Genomic DNA, 16,421 nt, shown 5'->3' on the forward strand with positions numbered 1-16,421 from the left:
GGCATTTATCTATTTCTGTTTGTGATCTATATAAATACCACAATACCTTTTTGAATGCCAGTTAGCTCTGTTGAATGAACACAAAGAATGGCAGTAAGACCGTGATAGGCAGACACCCTACTTTAAAACAGCAAGTCTGAATAGGTTACAGTATGCTGCAACAAAACCTTTAAAAAATGACAGTGACACTTTTTATTCATACAGTGCCATTCATAAGATGTCAACAAGTAAACGGTTCTATTTCATCCCTCCTGACCACCATAGGCAGTGTGCGAAGCATTTAGGATTCATAGAACTACTCAAAGACCTTGATGAAGATCGTTCTGCCACACAATACCTCAATGCTAACGAGGGGTATTTACACTTCAACGACTTTGACAGTTAGGATTGCTCGTTTTTTTCATTAAAGCAGTTGTTTTTTCTCACTACGATAGGGCGAAACCATCCTTGCCCAGGCACACACTCCTGGTTTTTTGGAGTATAAATATTTGGGGTTTTGGCACCAATCGTTTGGACTAGATCTGATCAATCTAAGTCTGAGCACGAACTGATGAAGCCTACTCGGATGAGTGGCGAAACGTCTTCCAAGACAAACCAAACAGTCCAGTTGCGAACGATTGAACGCCCTGAGATGACAATGAGATGTGTTGTGGGTGTATGTATTGCACTTGATAGCTTTAACTTCGTAGTTTAGTTGCTGTTTCAAGTGACCTTTTTAACATTGTTTAGTTTAAGATGGGTTTCGGGATGAATGAGTTGTCGTAGACACATTATTTTCCCAAACAAATGTTTCTTCTCCTTACAATGACAGCATTTCAGTCATATTTATGTCAATTTCTCTGATATCATTTTGCGTTTATCAGCGGATTTCGTTTTATTGGCCAATTATGTGACTCCGTGCATGGTTACATTAACATGGATATCATTTGCCTTACTTTTTTGTTTAGTTTAATGATTATTTATTAGGCACTCTAGGGCTGTGTCAAATAAAAAGTAGTAACCATGGCGAGATCCCAAACTTCTAGTAGAGGTCTTTTTTTCACTCACACACTCACTCTTCCGTTTTACCGTTACAAGCTCTGGAATTTGCATGCATGTAGCGCGGGCCGTTAATAGGTTTTTTTTTAATTATGTTTTCATGATCGTGAGTAGCCATAATCAAAATAGAAATCAAAATGTTATTATTTCGCTGCCTCCATCTGCATGTTTTATCATTTATCATTTTGTTCATATCCATAATGTTGTTTACAAGTGGTACTATGTTACAGGTAACCTTTTCTTACCTGGAGAGACTAAGACTTTTCTTTCAAGTTAACATTTACTAAACAATTTCAAATGGTAAGTTATTATTTGTAATCTTGATTACTTGTATACATCAGTGCTTCTCTCCAGTGGTTTGGCAAATGGGGACCTAGATTGTGGAGTTTTTAAAAACTCAAATACTGTAGCTTATATTCAATAAAAATACATTAAAGTGCAGTTGGAATTCTACAAGAAAGGTTGACACAGCTCTGGCCGGTGCAAGGTACGTGAAAAAACACCATAGAGCTGCTGCTTGTCGCGGAAGCTAACAATACCAACGACTTCACTTCGCTGCCCAGCAACCATGAGCACGACAAGAAGTCATCAACGGAGCAATACAGCCTTACCAAAGGTGGAACCGGACTTAAAAGCATTAATAGGAACTCTACAACATGATGTTAAGGAGGTACGAAGCGATCTCAACAATCTCCATGAACAGATGATCAATGGTGTACAAAAAAATCTTGCAGATCTCCAAGAACAGATTATCTGACAGAAAAGAGTCTCGTATCAATATGATGGAATTTAGAAAGTTTGGAGAAGAACTGAAGATTCTCAGTAAAGATAACACAGCATGAAAACGGGAGGTGGAGAAGCTGAAAGAGGAAAATGCAATATTGTGCCAACAGTCGAATGTCAAGCAGCAAGACAACACTCACTGGGACAACAGCAGTGTTGTGGAGAACATTAAAATGGAGATGGCAGCAGTACGCCAACAGGTGCTACTATACTACACTGTATTAAAGAACTTCATTGCTAATCTGGGGAACATCAGTGTTTTGGAAAACTTCAAAGAGGAAGTGGATCAGTTTACACAACAGAATAACATCATCATTGCAGGGCTACGTATAAATCCTCGATCCTATGCAAGAGCAATTTGTTGGTTGGTTGAAGTTTATTTTGAACATGTACACAATTTCAGTATGATACATCACATATTTAATTTTTTTCTTTATAACATGTCCGAAAAGGAGTAGGAAGAAGCAGAGCTTATTTAATCCTACCCCTTTTCTACCATAGCAATTCCGGTACTAACACATGTTCACTTCCTGTTCTTCATTTGTACATAATTTACATCAATTTATTCTAAATACAACAGGTATTTACATAAATAGTTAAGTCAGTTACGATTCACATAGTGAGATGAATAGTATATTATTTTCATTAATGTTCAGTACGTTTGTCATAATTCTTCCTTGTACTTTGTAAGCAATAGTAATCTGAACAGTTTCTTAAAGTGAATCAAATTAGTGTTTTTTTAAATGTATTTCCTTAATCCATTCCATAATTTAATTCCACATACTTTTATACTAAAGGTTTTATGTGTTGTACATGCATAAGTTTAAGTTAGCTTTTTATCTGAGGTTGTATTTCTTCTCTTTTGTTAAGAAGAATTGTTGTACATTATTGGGTAGCAGGTTATAGTTTGCTTTGTACATAATTTAGCTGTTTGCAAATGCACCAAATCATTGAATTTCAATATTCTTGAATTAATAAATAAAGGGTTTGTATTTTTTCTATATCCAACATCAGGCCTTGAATTTTAACTTTTTAAGGTCAAGGCAAGTGTTGCCTCAAAGCAAAGCTCATATTTTAGGGCACCAAGGCAAGTTGGAAGGGCACCAAGGCAAACAGTATTTTCTTTCGAGGCAGGGGCTCCAAAGCATGCATGTGTATATATATAACTGTTTTTTTAATTAATTATTAATATCAACTTGTCAGCTTTTTACATGATACCTTTATCTTTATTTTTACATTTGAATAGAGGGAAATATTTTTTTTATTTATCCATTTTTTAAGTTATGTACATTTCTATGTACATGAAGATGCTGTATTGGAACAGAAACATAGTGTTTACTTCTTGATATCGATATAAAACTCCTAAGCAGTTTGGTTAATGAAGATGAAGTCTAATAAACAAGCTTTGTTCTTCTCCAACAAAGCCTCCTTGTGGTTTAGTGCAACAATTTGGCAAATTATCATTTTACCGTTACATCCAGAGTTAATTAACAAGTAAAAAGTCAAGGGCGGTCACGGCATGTTCTTGCCGTTGATGTTGGTCCATTTTTTAGGGCATTACGGCAAGTGACGAGGGCGGTCACGAGTTGCCGTGGTTAAATTCGAGCCCTGCAACATTATGCATTATCCTAAATGACCTTTTTTGTAACACAGTTAGTGACTAAAGTGTACTTTTGTAATAATTTCCCCTATTTCTGCACAATAATTCAGATATGGTAACACTAGCGAGCAGTAGAGAAGATGAAGGGATTTTTGGTCCAAAGGTTATTTTGCTTTATTCATTATTGACATATTTCTTGCTACTTTATGTTGTATGTTTTTATATGAGATTTCCGGGTCATTTCCTCATCTGTTATTACACCCAACAATTTGATTTATTTTACTCTTTCAATTCGTTTGACTTTCTCTTGTACCGTTACCAAATACCATTATTTTAGTTTTACTGAGATTCAAAGATAGTCTGTTTTTGTCAAACCGTCTTTTAATTTGTTCATTTCTTCTGCATTATTTGTATTAGCTGCTGTGTGTTCTCTTTTGAACAGAACACAGTTGTAACATCTGCAAATAATACTAACTTTAAATCCTCTGTAACTTTCCAAATGTTGTTTATATAAAGATTGAATCATTTTGGTCCCGGTATAGATCCCTGGGGTACGCTACAAGATCTATTCAGCTCTGTAGACGTATGTTTGCCTAGCTTTACGTATTACTTCTTGCTGGTTAAGTAGCTTCTTACCAAGTTTAAGACCTGCCCTCTGATTCCATACCGTTCTAATTTATTAAGATATTATGATTATTATTAATTGCACAAATTCCTAGAAATTGCCACTCATGCGCCAAATCTGAGACGACTAAAATTAAAGCCATGTTTACTTCCGTAAACAATGCAGCAGGTCAGATTACGTTCACATGGGACATCACTTTTGTTTTGTAATGTAAACGACGACATAAGAGATCGGATTCGACAAAATAATCCGAATTGGACATCCTACTCTGCAGTGTGAACAAAGCCTTAACAACCATAAATGTCCTTTAAACACATTCAAGACATTACCAACAGCACCAAGTAAAAGCAGTTGAAAGTTGTAGTTATGTTGGATTTGGAGCTTGACAGTTACTCGCGCTACTTTATTAGAAGGTGTCATTATTTTCTACTGTATTTACATTACCACATAGCTAAACAAGCTGAAATGACTACATCACCCCCTAGTGCACAAGAGGTACACTGCATATGGCCAACAGTCACATTAGAGGGGACAGCGTGGTGCGGTTGGGAGAGTGGCCGTGCCAGCAACCTGAGGGTTCTTGGTTCGATCCCCACCTTCTACCAACCTCGTCACATCCGTTGTGTCCTTGAGCAAGACCCTTGCTCCTGATGAGTCGTGGCTAGGGCCTTGCATGGCAGCTCCCGCCATCAGTGTGTGAATGTGTGTGTAAATGTGGAAATAGTGTCAAAACGCTTTGAGTACCTTGAAGGTAGAAAAGCGCTATACAAGTATAACCCATTTACCATTTTACCATTTAGAGATAGAGCATGGAAACTAGGACTGTGTAGATGTAAAAATAGAAGAAACTGAATTATTTGACAAATCAGACTAATTTAGTGCATCGAAACATACTGACTGTAAAAAGTGCAATGACGTCAGACAAGGCAGCACAACTCTAAGTTTATTTACAAACTAGGAAAAATAAAATGTATTTCATGCGCTTTCATTTGTGTCAGTAGAAATGTTCACAATTCAGCTTCAAATAATTCCACTTCCAACTACAGCAAACATGTTGTACTATGTGTTACACATACACCAACTACAGTTGTAGTCCAAGAACCATTAAAAAATAACTGCTGAATAAATCAGAAGTTACTCACAAGTTACTCAATACTGAAGTAGTTTTTTTCACAGAATACTTACTTACTCTTACTCAAGTAATTATTTGGATGACTACTTTTTAGTTAAACTTTAGTCATATTACTCTAAAGTAATGGTACTCTTACTTGAATACAATTTTTGGCTACTCTACCTACCTCTGTTTGTTCTCTCATAGTGATGTATTAGTATTATTTGTTGTACCATTTATTTTATAATTGTTTGTCCTTTTTTTAACTTGAGACCGAGCGAGCACAAGCAGCAGAGAAGAAGTACCAACTAAGACATCAACGTCTTTTGCTACCCTGTCCACCTCCAACACTTCCGTGCTTAGACTGCTACCAATTTTTCCACACACACCTTAGACTCCACAGTCACAAGCAGGCATTCAGACGGAAAGTATAGCTAGCTCAGCTAATCCAGAAGGAGAAGAAATGAATGATGGAGAATGTATCCTCATTTTCAAGGCTGCCATGATGATGTTTTGTTGATGTTTATAATGAAAGTGTTGGTGTAGCTGTAAGTAAGTTCTTAAAGTAAATTTGTATCTGTTTCACATGCATTTATATTTTGGTGTGTCGCAGGTTTTCAAGCAACTAAGAAGTCTGGCATCCCGACCCCTAGAGAAGTTCCTTCATCCATGACAAGGGACCGCATCTCCTTGAGGGACCAGTTAAAGACCTCCACCTCTAAGAGGATTGTTTCTAGTGCTAGCACTTCTAGCCTCTCTACCTTGGCAAAACAAACACGTAGTTCAACAAAGTGGCGTGGAGATGCAGAGGGCCAGGAAAAGGGCCTCCTGGAATGTCAGGTTAAAGAATTGTTTGCTGAAGCTAAGGCTAAAGACTTGATGATTAGCAATCTTCGCACTGAGTTGCAACGCTGCCAAGGTAAAGCCTCGACTTCCCCATCATCATCACCTGTCTCTAAGTCACCTCAAGATCTGTCTACAGAACATAATGAAAATGTTGCAGAGGCTCTTGTACTAGTTGGGGAGCTGAGAGAAAAGAATGCAAAGTTTCAAAAAGAGCTGGCAAACCTGAGGGAGGAAAACCAAGTTCTCAAGAGAAGGCTTATGAGTTTTGAGAGCTCACTACCGCCAAGCAGTCCTTCTAAACCTCAGAAAAATGGCCTGCCTTCAGAGTGCAATTCTTTTTGTCCACAATTAGATCACCTCTCTTCCCCCAGCTTTAAACCTTCTGTCTCTTCTACGTCTTTTAAAGACTCTCCTTCACCTGACTCGTCAGGGTTTGAGAAAATTCCACGTTTAGAACCCCTCAGCAGCAGTGTCAGCGATGATGCCACTGCAGGTAGGCAGGATGTGTCAGTGCAAAGTCTAACAGAACAGATTCACAAGATGGAGGAAAATCACCATAGCACTGCTGAGGAGCTGCAAGCCACTCTGCACGAGCTCACTGACCAGCAGCAAGTGGTGCAAGAGCTGACTGCAGAAAATGAACGTCTTGTTAACGAAAAGCTCCTCCTGCAAACCTCACTTCAGCAGCAAAGGGAACGCTTAGAGCTGCTGGCCAAAAAGAACGAGGCACTCGCAAACCGATTTCAGGAGCAGGCCCTGGCTCAGTCCTTGAGAGAGGATAAGTTCAACAGCGAAGGTCCTCGACTTGTCGAACTGGAGCAAAGGTATGCTGAACTGGTTGAGAGCTCCCGCTTCGAAAGAGAGAAGCTGGTGAACATTCAGCAGCAGCTAACTAGCGGCCTACGCGCTCTTGAGAAGGAACACCAGGAGGCCCAGGGCCAGGTGCATTGCTTCAGAGAAGAGATGGACAGGGTGCACACTCAACTGAACAGGGAGTTAGAAGCCAAAGGTCACGCCGCAGAGTCTGCAGAAGAGCACAAGGCTACAGCAGATTGTCTCAGACTGGAAAACATTAGGCTGAAGGCACAGCTGGACATAGAAAGGCAAAAGGTGCGTGTCAAGTTTTTTTAATGTAATTATGCATGCCTAAACTTGAAGGTTGGAGAAGTTGCTCAGAATTTAACTCCAGTGAGTTTACTTGAAGTTTAATTGACACATTAACAATTCACAGGAGCTTGTCAGTTTTATTTTGATAACCTTAAATCAAAGAAGAATAGCATAAAATGACCACTCATTCTTAACATTGTCCAATGCTTAGGTATTAACAGTTACCATAATTTCCGAGACTATAGAGCGCACTTAAGTATAAACCGCACCCACCTAATTTTTGGACACATTTTGGTTTGTATATACAGTATATTTGCCACACAGATCTTATGACTTAGCAGCTGTAAACACTGAAGCATGAAATATTTACACACGCACTTGTGCTCATTGAGTTGAGTTGAGTTTGAGTTTATTTTGAACATGCATGCATACATGATACATTACATTTTCCAGTTTCTGTTTTCAACATGTTCAAAACGGAGTAGGAAGAAGCAGATCTTATTTAATCCTAAGCCGTTTTCATAGTTGTTGCTAACACTTGTGTTCATTTCCTGTTCTCAATTCATTCACAATCCATCCATCCATTTTCTACCGCTTATTCCCTTTGGGGTCGCGGGGGGCGCTGGAGCCTATCTCAGCTACAATCGGGCGGAAGGCGGGGTACACCCTGGACAAGTCGCTACCTCATCGCAGGGCCAACACAGATAGACAGACAACATTCACACTCACATCCACACACTAGGGCCAATTTAGTGTTGCCAATCAACTTATCCCCAGGTGCATGTCTTTGGAGGTGGGAGGAAGCCGGAGTACCCGGAGGGAACCCACGCAGTCACGGGGAGGACATGCAAACTCCACACAGAAAGATCCCGAGCCCGGGATTGAACCCAAGACTACTCAGGACCTTCGTATTGTGAGGCAGATGCACTAACCCCTCTGCCACCGTGAAGCCCTTCATTCACAATATACTCCATAAATAATAACATTGAAAAAAAAAAAAAAAAAAAATTAGTAAAGTAAGTTGTATTTCATATGGTGAGATAAATAGGATTATCAATACATTCAGAATGTTTATCATGGTTGTTCTACTTTGTACTTTGTAAACACTTTAAGTTTGAAGAGTTTCTTGAATTGGATCATATTAGTATATTGTTTGATTTCTTTGCTTAATCCATTCCATAATTTAATTCCACATACTGATATACTAAAGTTCTTAAGTGTTGTACGTGCGTACAAATGTTTTAAGATAAATTTTTCTCTAAGGTTATATTTCTTCTCTTTTGTTGAAAAGAATTGTTGTATATTTTTGGGTAGCAGGTTATAGTTTGCTTTGTGCATAATTTTAGCTGTTTTCAAATTCACTATGTCGTGGAATTTCAGTATTTTCGATTCAATGAAGAAAGAGTCTGAATGTTCTCTATATCCAACATTATGTATTCTAACTGATCTTTTTGTAACGAATGAATGATGTGTACTTTTGTAGTTATTTCCCCATATAACTCAGATATGATAACACTAACGAGCAGTAGAGAATATGAAGTGATTTTTGGTCAAATGTATATTTAGTTTTATTCATTATTGACGTGTTTCTTTCCACCTTATGTTATATATTTTTTATATGAAGATTTCCAGCTCATTTTTATCATCGATCACTATACCTACAAATTTCCCCATATTTCTGCACAATAGCTCAGCTATGGTAACATTAGCGAGCAGTAGAGAATATAAAGTGATTTTTAATCTAGAACATCCATCCATCTATTTTCTACCGCTTGCTTTATTCATTATTGAAATATTTCTTGCTACTTTATGTTGTATATTTTTATATGAGATTTCCAGGTCATTTCTTAATCTATTATTACACCCAAAAGTTTGATTTATTTTACTCTTTCAATTTGTATTCTGCCTATTTGTATTTGTGTTTGCCTTTCCTTTCTACTCTTACCGAATAGCATTATTTTAGTTTTACAAAGGTTTAAGGATAGTCTGTTTTTGTCAAATCACCTTTTTAATTTGTTAATTTTTTCTATTATTATTTGTATTAGCTTCTGTCTGTTCTCTCCTGAACAAAACACTGTTGTATCGTCCGTGAATAATACTAACTGTACGTCTTCAGTAGCTTTACAAATGTAATTTATATCACGATTGAACAATTTGGGCCTTTAAATGGTGTCAAATTTTTGTTCCATGCGGTGTCTGTTTCCTTTTTCGATAGCTGGGTAGATCATATTTGGCTTTGGGGCTTTGTCGTATGCATTTTACATGGGGAGGGTGAGTCCATAACAAACTAAGGGCCTGATCTACTAAGATCCAAATACCATGTGCTTAACAGCATGTGCAATTTATAAAGTAGCGTGTACTTTTACTGAGCTTGTTGCGCATGATATACTAACACTGCACGTGCTATTCATAACTGGTGCAGACCGCCTTTTTTAAATGACGTCTTTGCAGGTGCATGCGGCTTTCACCATGGAAACATTCGATCATTTACTGTACTTTCATGTTATCATGCTCCGACCTGCGGCGTTTTGCTATGCTTCCAAAATGCAGAAGACATACAGTATACCACTACTTATGGGCATTTTAGAAGCAGTCTTACAGTGCATCTACATTGAAACCCAATTTAATTATTTGCTTGAAGGTGCGCTCATGGGAGAGCGGCAGCACCTACTGCACTCAAGACACAAAAAATGCATACTTTAAGAATTATTTTTCATATAGAAGATATGTTAATATATATTCTACGTGAAAAAACAAAGATCATCAAAAAAACACTACAGCACACCAAAACGCATCAATTGAAGTGGTTTTAATCAGCCCCTTTAGTCACCCAGCATGCAGCTATAAAATTATAAAAAAATTGTTGCTGATTAGACAAAATGTCTAATATTCTTATTTCTGACAGTCCAAATATGTTGACCCACACTTCGGATGGAGGACTCTCTGTCCATTGTCTGTCTTTGCAGCACGAGCATCTACTTTTTTAAAGCCGCGTGCGTGCACATACTTTTCAGACGTAGTAAATAAAACGCAAAATAGTGCTCGCAAAGCAGTGATCATCCATCCATCCATTTTCTACCGCTTGTCCCTTTTGGGGTGACGGGGGGTGCTGGAGCAGATCTCAGCTGCATTCGGGCGGAAGGCCGGGTACACTCAGTGGCCTAGTGGAGCGACTCAGTGGCCTAGTGGTTAGAGTGTCCGCCCTGAGATCGATAGGTTGTGGGTTCAAACCCCGGCCGAGTCATACCAAAGACTATAAAAATGGGACCCATTTCCTCCCTGCTTGTCACTCAGCATCAAGGGTTGGAATTGGGGTTTAAATCACCAAAAATGATTCCCGGGCGCAGCCACCGCTGCTGCCCACTGCTCCCCTCACCTCCCAGGGGGTGATCAAGGGTGATGGGTCAAATGCAGAGAATAATTTCGCCACACCTAGTGTGTGTGTGACAATCATTGGTACTTTAACTTTAACTTTAAGTTGCCACCTCATCGCAGGGCCAACACAGATAGACAACATTCGCACTCACATTCACACACTAGGGCCAATTTAGTGTTGCCAATCAACCTATCCCCAGGTGCATGTCTTTGGAGGTGGGAGGAAGCTGGAGTACCCGGAGGGAACCCACACAGTCACGGGGAGAATTTGCAAACTCTAAACAGAAAGATCCCGAGCGCAGGATCGAACCCAGGACTAATCAGGACCTTTGTATTGTGAGGCACATGCACTAACCCCTGTACCACCGTGCTGCCCCAAGTATATTTACATCTTTTTCTCTCAGTATTGTAGGCGTTCTGATAATTTTGCGTATATTCTGCATATTAATGAAGACTGCTCTTTATTCTGCTCACTTAACAGACAAAATCCACTGTGCACAAGTTTAGTTAGAGCAACTTTGCGTTTGCACGTGTTTTAGTACACACAAACCTTTAGTAGATCAGGCCCGAAATGGTTGACTGATGGATTGTGTGAGTGCGTTTGATTCAAATGTGATTAATTACATTAGTCTGATGCACCGATGCTTAGTTTTTTTTAGTGGAATGTGAAGCTTGTGAACCCGGGAAACAATTCATAAATTAACTGCAGGGTTCAAAGCGTGGGAACAAAGTAGCAAGCGGCTTGTAGCCCGGAAATTATGGTAGTATTTTCATCTGACAGTACATCTGAGAACCAACAATAGTCATACATGCCAGTGGTTTATCCAGTCTTCTCTAGTTACAATAATGTTAGTGCTCTTTCTTCCATTTTTAACTATGTAATTATGAAATCAGTAGCGTCACTGTCATCATTATCACAGTATCAAAACTATGAAAGATGTATTTTAATAGCATCATTATCGTCATAAGCATTTTAAGCTTTGATAACTATTACTGCTGTCATGTGGTGTTAAGGCATGTAACCTTATATTTTCAGATAGGTCAAAACCTAATGGTGGGTGACCTGAAGGTCATGCAGAGTACCAGTGATTGTACGGAGCTGCAGGACCTGCTGAAGATAGCCCATGGGGAGAGAGACCAACTGAAGCAGCAAGTGAGAGAGCTGAGGCAGGACCTGTTGCAAGCCCAAGCTGAGACTGAGCATGCACAAGCTACCATGTCCAAGGTAAAATAGATATGTTTTTTTAGTACTTATGTGAGCATTATTGCTATGATGTAAGCATACTTCATATCTCTTATATTACACCTTTTTTAAAACAATGTTTGAGACTTTTTGGTGGAAGTTATCAATGAATCATGGGATGCCTTCACCATCATGTTAAAGTTAAGTTAAAGTACCAATGATTGTCACACACACACTAGGTGTGGTGAAATTTGTCCTCTGCATTTGACCCACTCCCTTGTTCACCCCCTGGAAGGTGAGGGGAGCAGTGGGCAGCAAAGCGCCCGGTAATCATTTTTGGTAATTTAACCCCCAATTCCAACCCTTGATGCCGAGTGCCAAGCAGGGAGGTAATGGGTCCCATTTTTATAGTCTTTGGTATGACTCGGCCGGGGTTTGAATTCACAATCTACCGATCTCAGGGCGGACACTCTAACCACTAGGCCACTGAGTAGGTAGGGTGGTCCACCTTACATGTGTGAACAAAGACTAATCCTGTTGCTATTATCTTCTTGTGTATAGGGTAATATTTTGTTCACATTAGAAACAATTGTTTTGCTAGGTTAGGTGGCCCTTGTTTTGCTTTTGTTGTTACTTTATTTTTCTATCGACACTTTAGTGTACATTGTAAAATTTTTTACCAATGTTAAGTCTTTACCCAATGAACTAAATGTAGTTTGACTGAGTCAAGAGGACCCAAGCATGGTTATTAACCTTTACCCCGTTCATGCGGATCCTAAACTCATAAATGCACACACAGATGGAGGCTAAAGGCCAGCAGATCCTGGAGAGAGCAGAGATAAAGGAGCAGGAGATGAGCAGTCGAGTGAGTGCTTTGGAGGAGGCGGGGATCCAGGCTGAAAAACAAGTGAAGGAGATGAAAGAAACCATCTTCGAACTGGAGGACCAGGTCGAGCAGCAGCGGGCTGTCAACCTTCACACTAATCAAACTGTGCTAGACTTGGAAAGTATGTTTTATTAGCTTAATATTTCGGTATTGGTCGTATACTGTATAATGTAAACCATGTAGTCTTCTAAGTGCGCCCATGTTGAAATTCAATTCTACCGTTAACAGTTTTCATGACAATTTGTCTGTAACCCATGATTCCCTTCCTAGTAGTCATGCAAGCTTGGTAATTTAGGCGTACACACATCATTCCCCACTGGCTAAGACTTTTAACATGTCATTGCAGATCTTGTTAAAAAGTTGGAGGTGCAGAAAGCTGATGTAGAACGAAAACTGAAAGTTTTCAGTAAACAAATGGAGGTAAGGTGTAGGAGATATATTTTGTTATTTTGTTTTAACTGCTGCCCAACTTCATTAACCTCAGAATTGCTATTGTTACGTCCTCATTGCTCCTTGATTCTTTTAAAGGGTCCGCATCAGAGGGCGCAATAATGTATTGACGAATATTTGGAAATGCTTACTCTTAAGTATTTGTACAATAACTTTTGAGTATTTATTATATGTTGAAAACATTAGTAGATGTACTTTGATTCTCCAGGCTTTACGCATGTCTAAATGTCACAACTCATGCATTCTGACATGAATTAAATGCAGTTAGATGGATGAATGTTGCATGTGACCATAAACATTTATCTCCATTAAATAGTCTTTTTTTTTTTTTTTAATTAGGAGGAAAAGGATGAGTGGCGTCGGTTCCAGGCTGATCTCCAGACGGCAGTGGTAGTTGCCAATGACATCAAGGTGGAGGCTCAACAGGAGCTGCGTACAGTCCGAAGGAAGCTGCAGGAGGAGCAGGCTCGCAGTGCAAAGCTTTCTGCTAACATGGAGGTGCTACAAGGTGTCAGGTATGATAGCTACTTTTTCTCCACAAACTTCCTTCTCATCCCTTGAAGCAGGAATATCCAAACCTTTTCCACTAAGATGCCTAGTGAAAAATCAAGGGATGTATGGGGACTGTAACGCATGTAGTAACGGTGCAATATGTAATAATGTAATACAATTTCACCTCAATATGTTATTACGCCGCATTTTGTAAATATTTTCTGCATTTTGTAAATATTTTCTGCACTTTGTTATAAACTTTGACGCTACTGGATTCTTTAAATTAAATAGTGAAACCTCAATTTACGAACCCCTCTATTTGTGAACATTTTGGTTTACCAACCTTTAGATCGTGCCAAATATGCCTCTGTGTGCGAACCATGTCTCTGTGGACGAACGCTTAATTTAGTCACCTGCAGGCAAGAAAGCAGGGGAAAACATTGTTGAGGTGAAAGAACCATCCACTTTACTTGCTACAAAGGAAGAGTCATGTATTAGCACTTCAGCATGTGTGCCTTTTCTTTGTTTTTGTTGCCTTTTGACAAGTTTTGTTCATTTTGCTAACTCAATAAGAGTCCCAATAACTCAACAGACCAGCATGCAAAAAAGGCGCAAATCGCTGTGGAGTTAAAAAATAAAAAAATAATTTCAAAAGTCTATTTGTGACGAGCACAATGGCACTCACAGGCATGACCACAGCAAAGAAAGTAACCACATCAAGTTTTAATTGTAAAGAGAACTGTATTTTCTGGAAAAAGTTGTCAGAGCAGCCGTTTTTAACAGTGGAGGTAAATACATTTTTTTCTCTTCTCTCATTCAAGCGCAACCCCTTGCTCTTCCAGGGCATAAACAAGCAGCCCCTATCTCCCTCGCCCGTTCCTTTTCCTTCTGTTCCTTTCTCTTCAGTTCTCTGCTGCTGTTAAGTTTCTTGGTTGTTGAAGTTAAGGATTTTGAGGTATTGTTTGTGAAAGGGCACAATAGTGACTTCTGTGTGTGCGCGTGTTTGCAGAGCACATCATACAGCAGCTAGTTGTTGTTGTTGATTAAACTTTTTTATTAAATAGGAAGTTGATCTATCACCTCCTTGTTATGTTTGTTTGATATACGGTACTGTATAGCACTTCATATTGTGTTCAAAGTGTACAAACTTTACTAAAATATGGAACTTTGTAGAGGCTTGAACCCATTATTCATATTTACATTGTTTCTTAGGGAGAAGTATGCAAATTTTTCTATTTATGAGCCATGTTCAAGAACTAGGGATGTCCGATAATATCGGCCTGCCGATATCATTGGCCGTTAAATGCTTTAAAATGTAATATCGGAAATTATCGGTATGGTTTTCTTTTGTTTTTGTTTTTTTTTAGTTTTTTTTTTATTAAATCAACATAAAAATCACAAGATACACTTACAATTAGTGTACCAACCCAAAAAACCTCCCTCCCCCATTTACACTAATTCACACTCATTCACACAAAAGGGTTGTTTCTTTCTGTTATTAATATTCTGGTTCCTACATTATATATCAATATATATCAATACAGTCTGCAAGGGATACAGTCCGTAAGCACACATGATTGTGCGTGCTGCTGGTCCACCAATAGTACTAACCTTTAACTGTTGATTTGACAAATTTTCATTAATTACTAGTTTCTATGTAACTGTTTTTATATTGTTTTACTTTCTTTTTTTATTCAAGAAAATGTTTTTAATTTATTTATCTTATTTTATAATTTTTTTTAAAAAGTACCTTATCTTCACCATACCTGGTTGTCCAAATTAGGCATAATAATGTGTTAATTTCACGACTGCATATATCGGTTGATATCGGTATCGGTAATTAAAGAGTTGGACAATATCGGAATATCAAATATCGGCAAAAAGCCATTATCAAGAACATCCCAATGAAGAACCAATTAAAGTCTGTGAATCGCGGTTCCTCTGTATAAAGGAAACTACATGCTTTTTTGTTTTTCCTATAGTTTTTCTAATCAAGGTATCAATTTCGATGGTTTATTACTAGGGTTGTCGAAATTAACGTGTTAACACGTGATTAAATAAATAATATATTTATTGCGTTATCATAAATGAATGGAGATTATTTGCACTATTTGTTGTTGTCTAAAGCCGACAGGCGGCATGCGTTGTTAGACAGTCAGTGATTAGGCCGTAGTCCAGAGCAAATATGAGTGATGCGAGTCAGAGCGGTGTGCTCGACGGCCAATTGTGCTTCGACGGAACTTTTGATACATTGCAGGTAATCTGTTGGTATTGCAGCGACAAACTTTCTTGCCATCGGCGCACATCAAGTTTGAAATACCATCTTAAAGCAAAACATATACTCGAGGATGCTGCTAGCAAGAATCCTACATTGACAACAACAATCAGAGGACGACAAACAACTTCAACACTGGTGGACTTTCTCCACGTCAATGTTGTTATCAAAAATACCACAGATAAGTCAAACAATGCCATTGCAAAATTAACCGCCATTGCATGTAGGCCACTTAACATCAGTGAAGACCAAGAGCTGCAAGATGTCATGCGTAGATATCCCCACAGGTGATCCGTCATACAAACTACCTTGGAAGGGCACAATTAAAACAATGATACATTAACTGTACTGCACAAACAAGAGCAACAAGTTTCAACTACTGGCTGATGCTGATTTTTTTTTCTTACTGGAGACAAGTGGACCTCAGTAAGTAATCACAACTACCTGGGTAGCATTGTACTAAAAAGAGATCAGCACTGTCATCTCAATATGTAAATAAGCTTGTTTGTTTAAACATCTGGTTAAAGGACGAGTAAATGCAGAAGAAAATGGTGCACAATGTTTTTTGTGAGTATATTTACTACACTATCAATTAGTGTTCATCACTACCTTGTGTACTATATTATTGCAAAGACTTTCAAAATGTGCAC

The 16,421-nt window shown here is 38.6% G+C and overlaps 1 protein-coding gene across 3 annotated transcripts in view; it reads left to right on the forward strand.

Moving 5' to 3' along the window:
• Positions 1-16,421, forward strand: part of specc1 (sperm antigen with calponin homology and coiled-coil domains 1) — a 163,765-nt gene that overhangs the window by 75,508 nt on the left and 71,836 nt on the right. For all 3 annotated transcript variants that reach the window (XM_061963338.2, XM_061963339.2, XM_061963340.2), the window contains 5 exons: positions 5,771-7,113; positions 11,522-11,710; positions 12,468-12,675; positions 12,901-12,974; positions 13,344-13,519. In XM_061963338.2, the coding sequence (XP_061819322.1) occupies positions 5,771-7,113; positions 11,522-11,710; positions 12,468-12,675; positions 12,901-12,974; positions 13,344-13,519 (1,990 nt within the window). The remainder of the gene's footprint in view (positions 1-5,770; positions 7,114-11,521; positions 11,711-12,467; positions 12,676-12,900; positions 12,975-13,343; positions 13,520-16,421) is intronic.

This window comes from Nerophis lumbriciformis, linkage group LG09 (assembly GCF_033978685.3).
Source record: "Nerophis lumbriciformis linkage group LG09, RoL_Nlum_v2.1, whole genome shotgun sequence".
Taxonomy (NCBI): domain Eukaryota; kingdom Metazoa; phylum Chordata; class Actinopteri; order Syngnathiformes; family Syngnathidae; genus Nerophis; species Nerophis lumbriciformis.